This window comes from Micropterus salmoides, unplaced genomic scaffold (genome assembly GCF_014851395.1).
Source record: "Micropterus salmoides isolate LMB-PRFRI ecotype aquatic unplaced genomic scaffold, ASM1485139v1 Ms_hic_scaffold_14, whole genome shotgun sequence".
NCBI lineage: Eukaryota > Metazoa > Chordata > Actinopteri > Centrarchiformes > Centrarchidae > Micropterus > Micropterus salmoides.
Window position 1 is genome coordinate 26,587,044 of NW_024040485.1, and position 13,310 is coordinate 26,600,353.

General features: G+C 37.7%; 1 protein-coding gene across 1 annotated transcript in view; it reads right to left on the minus strand.

Moving 5' to 3' along the window:
• Positions 1-621: 621 nt before the first annotated feature.
• Positions 622-13,310, minus strand: part of LOC119902539 (epidermal retinol dehydrogenase 2-like) — a 45,496-nt gene continuing 32,807 nt past the window's right edge. The window contains exon 7 of the mRNA XM_038718802.1: positions 622-3,376. Within this exon, the coding sequence (XP_038574730.1) occupies positions 3,363-3,376 (14 nt within the window). The 3' untranslated portion in view covers positions 622-3,362. The remainder of the gene's footprint in view (positions 3,377-13,310) is intronic.

The window sequence follows — 13,310 nt, forward strand, 5'->3', positions numbered from 1 at the left end:
TTTGTTAGATGTTTAAAAGCTATGTCCTTGAGGTAATCCTGAAACCCCATTATGAGTTGATATGAAAGTGTCCATTTGTTTTGGTCTTTCTCAAGAAAAATGGCAGGAACTTGCAATTACAATGCGATGAATCATACATCAGCTAGAGCTTCATAGGCCTTCTAAGAAAGTGGACCTGAAGCCATGTCAGATTGATTGAGGCTGTGATTCTGCAGAAACTCATAATATGAAGACGACTAGAACAGATTCACTTCCAAACATTGCTAAAATGTAAAGATCTTCTTTGAACACCCCCTTTAGTCTTAAAACCAGATATTATTCTTAGTAGGGCTGCACAATTAATCAAAATATTAGCGATATATAACCCCAACAAATGTTACATCATCATGATTATAATCGTGTTTTTTTTCAGTGAAAATAAAATTGTGATGCAATTTGTGCAGCCCTACATCTTAGAAAAACATAACAGGCTGTAATTCTATATGAGGGCGCAGTTGAGAGGATGGGATTGTTATAAAGAAGTGTAATGTACTGTGATCGCTTTTTGTGCCTTTGATGTGATCTGGCAGTGAGGAACACTGGAAATCAAAGGAAAACCACTGAAAACACAGAAACAAAACATTTGAAATCAGAGAATGTATTGATCAGGATCTTAAAAATGATAGTTCCAGGTAGTTAACGTTCAAACACTGTGCAATAGCTCTGAAAACATATTGTATGTACTACACATAAGTATACATGTACTATTTAGATACACACATTCATGACATTCTTTTGCCATTTCCAGTACTTCCATTATGAGTCATTTAACGGCATGATTCAGGCAAAATGTGTAAACTCTTATTTGCAATCCATTTAATCAGTAATTAAACATTCTTTCAATGTGTTCAATATGAAAACGTCCACAAATGACATACATTCATATGATAGCTATCAGTTACACATTACATATGACACATTGTTAAATTAAAACGAAGTTAGATCCGTGTTCCCAGATACATGTCTTACAATCTTTATAATATTATAATCTCGCCATTATAGACTGCAACATGTTAGTAAATGTGCTTAATAAGTGTTATGATAGGACCATCAAAATCTCGGTGGAATTGAAAAAATTCTGACTGAAAACTATTACTTCATAAAACAATTACTACAGGTTATTCCTGAAATTTGAAAATGTTTTTATCCACAGGAAACAATCACATTTCTGTCTGCCCGCTGAACATACTACTGAGAGGTATACTGATAACTAGGCACTAATATACAAGCTTCCTATGGCTTTTCTAACACAATGATTCCCAGCTCAAGATCATGGTCAAATGGCAGGCTTTAGCTAGATAACAGGAAGTAACAAGAGCAACACCACTGTAAGAAATAAAAAGTTAGTGGATATAGCTGAATGTGATGTTACTCACTTGGAAACTAAAGGTCTTTGCACACCAAGTCTGTGTTATTATTTTATCCCATAAAAATCGTTACACACAGAAAACTTCCACATTGAGTCTTATTATTCTGTTAGTTGTGAAAACACAACGTCGCCTGTCTAGTCTCGCTCTGTCTCTCTACTCTCATTTTCTCCCTCGCTTCCCTCCACTGGAGGAACCTCCCAAGGCTGTCGCCTCTCTCTGCCCACGTCTGGCATTTGGCCCCGCGGCTACCTGAAGGGACTGAGCCGTCCTCTCTCTGAGTCTGTGTGCTGTCTTCATCCTCTATTTCATCCTCTTTCTCCTCCTCACCCGCCTGACCCGTTTAATTTTCTCCTGGAAAAACTCACCTCATCTTAATTTAGGGTGTAGCACTTTAAATGTAAGCATACGCCCTCAACAACAGATGGAGCCAAATATCGGCAAAGTGAATGTTGCCATCCTGCATGTCACCATCCGTCCCACTGAAACATGGAGAGACACAGCGATTGTGTTGAAAAAAGTAACTCAAAAGTAGGTCAAGCTAAGAAACAATTGAAGAGGCGTTATGGTTGCTGTTTCCATTTCATAAAAAAAGTTATTTTATTTAAAATACGTTAAAATCAACAACCTACCTTTTATTTAATGTGTTTTTTTATAATTATTTTCAAATAAAATGATTTTCTTTAGAAAAACAAGATTTGGTCTTCAGAAAGTAGGGGGGGGGGGCTCTTATATTCTAACCAATACAGTAGCTATTAAAGTTATAAAATGATACCGTGCTTTTGGCGTATATGAGAAAAAGCAGGTAATCGAAGCTGTTCCGTTTTCAACGTGCAACAATTTCAGACGAAAATACACAGACTTTGTGTGCTAAGGTCTTAATAAGGATGCTTGTTACTTCTATCTAGCCACCAACTCAAAGCCAGTTTTTTTCTGACAAGTGTGTTTAAGTTGTATAAAGGCGTTTACGCAAGGTAGATTTTGGAGGCAGTGGGATTTCTTGTACAAAACAAGGCAAATCCCAAGTGTATACAAACTCGACCTGTCTCGAGCAAACGCAGGTGAATATGCACCCTAACAAGCTAAAAATGATTTGTGCGTAATCTCAATCTAATTCATGAATCTATGGAAACAATAAGCAAAGTATAGGAGTCTCTACTCTCACACTAGCTAGCTGTAGCATGCTAGCATGTTGCTACCTAGTACAGCTAATCTCATAAAAGTATATTAGCCGTTTGTAAATAAAGATGTACTACAAAAATAATCAAGTTTTCAAACTTGTGCCAATAACACAAAGTAAAAATCTGCTTTGTGTTCAGTCTGAACACACAAGAACTCTGAGTGGTCTGACCATCAGATTCCAGACTTTAACAAAGTCAGGTACCAAATATTTAAAAAACCATTTGGTCAGATTCACTGTTCCTGAGTGTGAGCGCGTGGCCCTGGCACTTGGTTTTAATGTGCAATGACTTAAGACTATAAAACACTGAGCCACTCAACAATAAGTCGGTGCCTTAAAATCCCATATTTAGGATAATTATCCCACTTCACTTTTTACTAATGATGTAGTAATTAAAAAACAAGTACATTAAGGATATGAATGCTTAAAACATGAATTATACAGTGCAAGACATATAAGATTCTATCATTCATTGATATATAGAATATAAGTATGAACCATTGAAATGATGGAGGCATTAAAGTCTAAAATTCAAATCCAACCTTTTCCACTACTCTTCTGCCCTTCTCTATTAGTAATATTAGGCCAATACACTACGAAGATTAAATCAGGTGTTGATGTGGATGGGTTAAATACTTCCATGGCTCCTTCCATTTCAGTCATCCTTCACTTTTTATTCTCCTCTCTCCTCCTTCAGTCCTGTTTGATGGGGCGTCCCTTGAACGTGTCCATGAGGTTGAAAGCTCCCAGCCATTGGCCCAGCAGAATTCCCTGCTTCATAGGGAGGATACTGTGGAGAGAAACACAACAAAGAAATCAGACGGCCATTAAGACCTTTCGGCTGGTCCTCGTGTCTTCATGATTTCTGATTAGTCACTAGAGATATTCATTTTTCTGTGCAGAAGAACACTGTGCACAAACTGGATTAAGAAAGAGCTGGTGTGATTGCAAAATGTTAGCAAGCTAGTGTTGAGGAAATATTGCGAGCCAGGTTCAGTTGTGGAGAAGTTTCGGAGACTTAAGATAGCATGGTTTATTGAGCCCAGCCAAGGAGATACAGTGCCAGCGTACAACATGTGAACACCAAATCTGAAGGATGACATCTTTTGGTCCCTTTTACGTTTCTGTCTTCCCCTTCGTTCTTGTAGGTTTTCTCTCTCAGGTCATCTTTAACTGGCACTTACCTAGAGCTACAAATCTGTCTGATGTTTAGACTCCAATGCTATCCACGAGTTGTACTCTAATCTGTGGAGTCAGTAAGTTCTTGTAAACATTCTTGTAAGACTCAATTTTGCCAGATTCCCAGAGAACACCGATATCTGTATATATATATATTTATAACTATATTTATAACTTATTGGGTCAGCTAATGACTTCAAGCTCGTCCTGTCTTACCTTTCCCTGTTACATCAATTAAACCCCCTAACAATATTCTTTAACAGCTAGGGCTTAATTTTATTAATGGCAAATTTCCTTCTAATGTTGTATTTCATCTGTAATAATATGATCCCTGTAAGGTAAGGCTGTTTGCTGACTAGCCTAAATATCAGTAATGTTAGCTGGTCACTCAAGCAAGGCCATGTAGGCACTCCCAACAAATGCAGTGACTTTAATTCTACTTCATTGTTTGAGATTAGGCTACATTGGTTACTATTTAATTCAAACTAATTATTTATTCGAATCTTTTGAAATTTGAAAAAGTGACAACTCTATATTAAAACATAAGTATTCACTCTGAAAAATGCATTCATGCATGCGTTTAATCAGAGAAAAAAAAATGCATTCATGCCAAGGCATTATGACTAAAACATTTTTGAATTTATGGATATACAGAGAGGAGGGTCATAGGGGTATGATAGGTTTAGCAATGCCATCATACAAGTATAATACAGGCACGTTCCTAATACACAGTGTTGGTGCATAAGTTCCTAGTAAGATACAACTATTTGCGAACATCCTCTCCAAATCTTGGGAGTCAAATTCATACAAATAATAAATGACTTAGTTCATTATGCAAACAGAAAACTGTTTTTGTGCTGTGTAGGCCTACTGTTTTGTGGCAGAACTGATAAGGAATTAAAACAACACAGCGTATTTCATCCCACTTTTCTCATATCTGTCGAGGTAAATTATTTTAAGTAAATTAAAGCTGCAGATGTTGAATCCAGTGTTGAATAAATATGAGTAGATGTGGGTGTTACATTACATTCATTTGGCAGATGCCTTTTGTCCAAAGGAACTTACAATAACTGGATTCAACCAACTTTTTTTTACGAGATAGGGTAGACATAATGACTACATTTTGTTTTTGTGAAACGAAGTGTAAGAAAAAAGGTCACCTTTGATAGAAATGGTTTGATAGCTGTTGTAAAGTGCTAAACAATCTTGTCTTCGTACATTGAATTGCAAACAAGTTGTAGTTGAACAATAATATGGTTTAAAGAGAGTGAAACTTCACCTATTTTACACATAAAGCGTGGACTTTGGACACAGGTGTGAGCATTTAGTAGACAGGGTAGTATTAGTTGCGCAAAAGTGAAAATAGTTTTTATAGACTGATCTGATGTGACGAATCTCTTCAAAAACTCATTTTTTTCTTTTTCACTGTGTTTTCATAGTTTATTAAAATGCATTGTGGCTTGGAGGTACAGCGAGACGCCCATTCCTCTGAAGTCTGGCAGTTTGTCCCCAGCTCAGCCTGCATATCTAAGTGTCCTCTTGGGCAAGATATTTACCCCAAATTTGCCCTGATAGCTGTGTGAATAATTAGTTTCTGATGAGCAGCTTAGAGTCCGACCGATATGGGATTTTGAAGACTGAAGAAGATATTTGAGGATTTTAAAATCTGATAATCCGATATATCGGAATATAACATGATTGAAAAATCCGTCTTCCATCTGTTTGTTTCTTCTTTGTCATTTATCGGCTGCTATACACACAGATACCGATTTACCTGCAATTAGCTCATATCACCCGATAATATCGACACAGTGATTTACCGGTCAGGCTCTAGTTGCATGGTAGCTTCTGCCATCAGCGTATGAATCTGTGTGTTAATGGGGTGAATGTGACATGTAGTTAGGGGTTGGGCGATAGGGCCAAAAATGTTGTCACGATAAAAACATTCCATACCATTCGATATCGATAATTATCGCGATAAATATCGAATCATTATTTCTTTCAAGTTTAAAGGCTAATTTTTGCTCGTTAGTGTAGATTAAAGAAACCAGATAGTTAATTGTGTGGTTAAACTTTACTTTATGGCCAGAACGTGACAAACACTTGATGCCAAACAGCGGATCACTTCACAAATCTGAGGTAGAACATTCAAAACTATTATGATAAAATCTTTTTCAGTCCCTTTTCCTCAACAAAATAAATATCTTAATAGAAAAATTAAGTGTTAATTCAACCGATTTAAATCAAACATTTATTGGCAAATAATTGATATTGGGGACAATTATATTGTGATGATTATCATTACTGACTTATTATCCGGCCCTACATGTGGTGTATCATTAGTACATTGGAGAAACAACTTCATTAGAAAATCTTTAATTAACCACAGCTCACAAGATGCGTTTCAGTAAGAAATATCTATCCATCAGAGCTTAAAATTCTGTTGGTGTGTCCTGGATGTTAAATATGTCAACCTGAAAACCTGATAAAACATTTAATAGACATGATGAAGTATTTTAAATTTGTTACAGCCCTTATTTTGTGCCTCTGACTGGCTTCTACTCCATGGCAGCCAAGGCCAAAACTAATGAAACTGTAGCATTTAGCGCCATCCAGCAGTGGACACTCTAGTACATTTATTTGATAGCTTTAGTTAGTAGTTACTTTGTAGATTTACATCCAAAATATAAATCAATATGATAAAATATAATTTTATCACAGGTTAAGCCACCCAGCAGTATACAAAGTACTTGAAAAAATTGAGCCCCACCTTTACCAGCAGCAACATTAAAGTGATGAGCACATTAACGCAACAATAATTTTCATTCAGTGACTTAAATGGGCTGTTTTGCATAATGAATACTTTCGATACTTCAGGCTGTTTAAGTAGGCTTCAAGATTTAAGTAGGGTTTGTTAGGTAATTTGCTGCAGCCAGAATGATGCCTTCTTGCATCTCTTTCTAATCAACCCGTGTTAGCAGCTTTTGGATGACTAACAATCCTCTGACTAACAATGACTGTCTTCAAAGAGGGAGCAGAGACAAGGCTGGATAATACAACAACACATTATTAAAAGCGTGAATACAATGGCTTTTATATAAAATGAACAGAGGTGACAGGCGAGGCACGATCTCCATTTGTGTGAGCTGCGTTCCAGAAACGAAAAGCTTTCTAATGGAGAATAATGGCTCTGTCCCCAGACAAATGGACCAGAGACAGAAGAAAGAACAACGAAAGACGACGTCTCCAAAATACTCTTATCAAACGTAATTAAAGGGCAAAACAACTCAGCTGAAGCACTGAGGGTTTTATGCAAGGTTATCAGAAACAATGCAGTTTAATTTCCGTTACCAATCTTACTGCAAAGATATTACACAGTTTTAACAATTTGGATCAAGTGATGGGAACTGCACTCCGTTTACTGGAGCCAATGCAGAGTCTGACGTGTTGCTTTATGGGAAATGGAGGCATCAGAAATAAGCTTACCTGACGTTTAAAAGGGCTGTAACAATCTGACAATCAATAATGCATTTGCTGTGATAAAAACTACAATATGTTTACATAATTCCAATACTTTAACCTTAAAGCTGATAAAACACAAAGTGGGAACTCACATCTTCTAAAACGTTTAAGCAAATGTTCAAGTAAGCAATATTTTGACGACATATTCAAAATCTAAGCAGCTACAATTCTAAAAAAATCTGTTGTAGAATGAAAATAAGAAAACTTGTAGGTATGGGTGTCCCCCTTCATTGGCGCAGGTTAATGTGAAATGTACGCCAGGATGATTGTCACAAGCTCACACAAGTCCGCTCCCAAAGTATCCCAGATATAATGTGCAGAACAAGGACTATTCCAGGCATTTGGAGTGTATTTGGCTTAATGTGGACTTTGAATTGGTAAATAATAATAATATAAAATATAATAATAAAAATAAAATAAAGTAAGACAAAAAAGTACCTGCTGGTATTTCTAAATCCATTTTGCATCTAAAAGAATTGAGAATTGTATTGCTATATTAACCAGCATGACTAACAAGGGTGAAACAGTGATATTGAGAATGGTGTGGAAAAAGAGAAATTAAATTTTTTTAAATTGTAATTACAGAGAAATAATGAGGATAGGAAAGGAACAAAGACCAGGAATGACGAGGAAAAGAACACAAAAGGTGGAATGACGATTATCTGAGAAAGTCGTGATGAGTGAGGGAAAAATGATCAGAGGAGATGAAAAGGATCCGAAAAGACAACAGATCACTCAAGGTGCTCAACAAGTCTAGCAAAGATGTGACCACTTGTCAATAAATCATAAATCCTTTGTTCACAGTGGGGCACAAGGTGGGTGACGCAGGACTCGTGATACCTGATGACTCTGCATGAAGAGGTCTGGACCTCTGGAACTGTGCAGATTTAAAAGCAGAATGCATTTATCTCATTCTTAGGGATAGGGATCGTCAATTGTTATTGATATTTATACCATTAATGAGGCTGCTAATGATTAATGATCCGAGTCTTTGTCGATAGCTTTCCACTATTTGGTGACAGTTATTTAGTAAGACCAGACCCAATGGATTTGGCGGTGTTCCAACTCAAAGACAGTCGAAGACAGTCCTTTAACTGATGTCCTTTGACGTTGTGTTCCCTACCTTACAAGAAATTAACTTGGAACATAAATGGCATTTCACTTCTTTCTTATCTTTGGGTTTAATGAAATTAAGCTAAGCCTTTGACCGTTTTGCACGTTCAGCCATCCGAGCAAGCAACCAGCTGACCAAATGAGAAATGAAGTGAACGAGGGCCTGAGGAAAATCTGCAATGCTGCTAGTGCCAATGTAAACGTGTATGGGGTATGAACATCAGTGGTTCATGTTAGGGCAGGGTGATGGATGCATAGGAAATGTGTGTTGGGGTGTTGTAATGTGCAAAAAACAATAAATAAAAGAGCATGTCTAGAAACCAAGGCAAAGGTATTTTCTGCTAAGTGGGCCGGAGGGGAGAGTGTCTGTTTTAGGGCCATGTTTTTACTATTTGTAGTAACTTGTTTTTTATTTCACCATTTTAATAAAACTTGATTTTCCATCTTAAGTATCACTCACTTATTGAATCTGCCTCCTTCAGTTCTCTTCAAACTCACAGACCTAACTTTGTCTGCTGCAAACACGTCACTGTACCCTGCTTCTTTCCGGCTCTTTCTGCCTGTATGTCTGATCCGGTGACTTTCTCCATCAGTAGTAAGGTACATTGTATAAAGTCGCCAAAAAACAACACTTTGTTTCACAAAAACAAAATGTAGTCATTATGTCTACCCTATCTCGTAAAAAAAGTTGGTTGAATCCAGTTATTGTAAGTTCCTTTGGACAAAAGGCATCTGTCAAATGAATGTAATGTAACACCCACATCTACTCATATTTATTCAACTCTGGATTCAACATCTGCAGCTTTAATTTACTTGAAATCATGTACCTCGACAGATATGAGAAAAGTGGGATGAAATACGCTGTGTTGTTTTAATTCCTTATCAGTTCTGCAACAAAACAGTAGGCCTACACAGCACAAAAACAGTTTTCTGTTTGCATAATGAACTAAGTCAAATATGTAATGATGTCAAAATGTCACTGTGTCATTGACAATGTTAAAGGTAAAAACATTAGTAAAAGCAAAACAGTTTTTATGTGCCATTCTCAAGACTACTTAGCAAAATAAGTAATAAGTAATTATATATATATATATATATATATATTGCATACATGCAAGTGCTGGGTGGAGGAAGTCTAAATACCTAAAGCACCATTCAAATCTATGAAGAACACTCAGTGGCCAGTTTATTAGGCACACCTGGCAAAAACAAATAAAGTCTAATACAAATGTCCTGCAATAAATCTGACCTTTATTTTGTATATAATGCTCAGTTTTTGTTGAAACTGTAACTCGCGTGACTCCGTTCACAGCAGCAGCTGAGCTGCATGTTGACAAGGTAGCCTATCAAAACAAAACCAACGTGGTAGCTAATGAATGTTAGTTGTTCCGCTCTTGTAAAATATCCACCGTCTCTACTTGTAGATCACTCTGTGTTTCTCTAATAAACGCTACAATGTGGCACCTGACCGGTGTGGCCTGCTGAAGTAAAGTGAATGTGTGGGAAACACAGACTGCTGTTTTTTCTTCTGCTCTGTGTCTCCCTCCATGTTGTTGAGAGTTTGTGCGTAGACGGTCGCGTACAGACGCAGAGGGAGGGGCGGGGCAGTGCGGTGAGGGAGAGAGAGGAGCAATCGCTGGCAGGACTTTACAGAAACGCATTAATTAATTCATCATCTAACTATATCGGTACAGCCTTAGTTTTAGGGTTTTAGTTTTAGGCTGAATTATTCCAAGGCAATCACAGTGTGAAGTAGTATTAGTATATTTTACCACTTTGGTAACATTTCAGGAAAGTTGGATGATTATTATGATATTTTTGGACATAATAATTGTAGCAAAAAAATTTGACACAAGCCCTAGAAACTGACCTACAGTCCACTATCAGTGGATGCAGGAAAGCATATCATAACGATATCAGTGCTAACTTTTGGGGTAACTTCACAAAGTTTAACAAAGCTGTTGTTCATTTTTGGTTTTAATAAATTATATTTGTTTTACGTAATAATCTTTAACATTTAGTTAACATTGCTATTGATATCCATATTAGAATGGATATCAATAAGCAGCAATGTTAGCAAAAAAAGAGCTAGATGAGTCAATGGGGAACAGTTTAACACACAGACAGTGCATCAAATAAGAGGAACAGACAAGGAGATGACACATACAATACACTGTGGATTGACAAATACTGCTAAATGAGATCAAACCTTATATGGCCAGCCTCTGTAGCATTGTGTTCATTTACATCAGAATTAAAAGTATTTTACATGTTTACCGCATGTATTTAGAAGCATAAGCCAAATGTTTGAATCCATGATGACAAACACAGAATCAGACCACAGACTGCAAATGCTGCCCATAATGAACATAACCACATGAGCAGGGAAATATTCATGGGGAAACTACACGTCAGCACCATCAGAGACAAAAAGACGCCCAGTCGCACTACAGCGTGTCTTTTTTATCTTGGAAATGTTAACTGCTGCCTGTAGGGCAGGCCTGGTTTGAGGAATGACTTCACTTTATCCAGAGCCCCTACTTTCTGTGTTCTCAAAGTAGAAATCCAGGTACTCATGATGCATCATGATGTGCGCTTATGCTTACTGACTTGTTCTGCCGTCACACAGAACAGCTGTTTGTCATTGTAATTTGTCAGACAAATTCATGATCATAAAAAAGAGATTTGATGGATGTCTCTGTCAGCAGAGCAGGAGTTTAGATCTTTGAAGATCTAACCAGTTTATGTGGACATACAGACAAGTGGTACCCAAAGCCAGAGGACGTGCGGCGTGCTTCAAAGCCAATATGACATAGTGGCCAAACTGTGTCCGGGTCCGTCACGTGATGGACACTGGTCCCAAACCTAGAAGCCGAACGACCTCTGTGTCTCTCAGACAATAGTTAATGCTGCCGTCTTTCTCTGTGGGAGCATGATGACAGCTGAGTAGATACAAAGATCTGTTGCCAAGACACTCAAGGACAGTAGATTGCATCCTGAGTCAGACGTAGAGAGAGATACCGGCTCCTAGAAGATAATACATGTGACCTCCTAATTCCAACATGTCTTATGTAGACAAAAGAGTTATCATCCAATAAGAAAGTTTGCAGTTTTCACATATTTAGACTAGTAGAGAATGGCCTTGTAGGGGGTAATCACAGACTCTGCAGGGACAGTGAAGGCATCAATATTGTGGACCAAGAAGGGATCTTAAAATTTAGTTTTGGCACTACAAGGTGTTATCATTTTGGGCGGTTGATACCATTCTCTCCTTGGTCGAGCTTTATTAAACAATGCTGTGCAAGACATCCTGAGTTCCTGAAACATTCTTCCTTTAGGGTAGACCAGCTCACAGGATTTTCACACCAATACATTTGGAAAGTCTAGAAGAGCTGCACGATTAAATCATCTTATCCCCATTCAAGTTAGCGGAGGGCTAAACCTGGCTCTCCTGGCAGAAGTCTCCAGAGCGCTTGCTCTAAAAGTCACATGATGCGGAAGACCCAGAAGACAAACATGTGGCTTGTGGCTTCATGCGCCACTGAGCGTCATGAGAATCATTATTTTATAATCACGACGACATCTCATAAAATCAACATACAGATGGGCTGTGGGATCGGCTTTATTAATATTTAAAATGAGCGAGCACAGAGAAAGACCACAGAGGGTTGCCTTTTCAACTTCTCTGCCACACTGTGCAGGCAGAACAGTCAGTTACTGTGATCAAGTGTACTGAGTTTTAATATAGCTGAATTTGCGATATAGTTTAACTCATTTCCCTGTTTTCTCTTTCTCGTGTCACACAACAGAGCAAGTTAGTATAATAAATGGAAATAGATTTGGTCGTGACTCATCAGTACAACCTGTTAACCAAAAGTTATTGCAAGCTGCTGGCCACTGATCAAATATATACTGACATATAATATTATATTCACAAAGTCAGCAGCTGTTTGTCTATATCCATTAAATAGGTGTTCATCAATTCACAAACTGCTCTGGGACTCTACCCTGCATCCAAATAGACTAGGGATGAGGGTGACTTTAAAAAAAAGGGTGATTTTATGAGGTTAAGGCATGGTTGCCCTCAGAATCCACTATTATGAACACTGAATATATGAAACCTGAAACCTTCTGACATTGTAGGGCCAGAAGCGCAGACAAACCATAGGGTATAGGGCATGTCTGGATCAGTAACAGCTCCAATGAGTGTAAAACTTTAATGAATCTAGAAATACTCAAAGTAGAATTGATTTTCCATGAAATGGTATTCTTATTATTCTTATTTCCTATGTTCACACATACACCTGCACACATAACGGTAGTTGAAATCACACCATTGTGTGGGTGTACTTACTGATTTGTTCAACATCAGCTACAAGCCAGCTCCTAAAAGGAACATAATCATGCTTCATAAGTTCTATCCAGCCAGATACTTGTGCCCACTTCCATAAACACACTCATTGTCTCCATAAAACTGATGGTCTTTGATGGCTCCAACTGCCGCAGCAGTAAGAGAGGCAGCCTGAGGCCTGTGTTTGGTTTTACTGAAACTCATAAACACTGATACAGAGTAGCCAGGTGCTTTACTTCTTCTATTATTTTTTGTTTCTTCTAGGTGTTTTTCCAGTTTGTTGTCAAGCGCTGTATTTGGAGACAATTTATAAATTTATCACCTTGTGCTCTGGGTGTGCAGCATCCATGAATCCATCCATGTACTATTTATCCATCCGTGTTTTATTAATGCATTCTTCAACTCCTCTGTCAATGCAGTTAGAATATTTACCTTTTTTCCTCCTTTGCTGCAATAAAGGTTGTCAAACAGCACAGTGGCTGAAAAGCAGACATGATGACCTGCAGCCAGTCAAAGCTGCCAGCCCTCTGACTGAATGAGTCATTTTCTTCACCTAGTT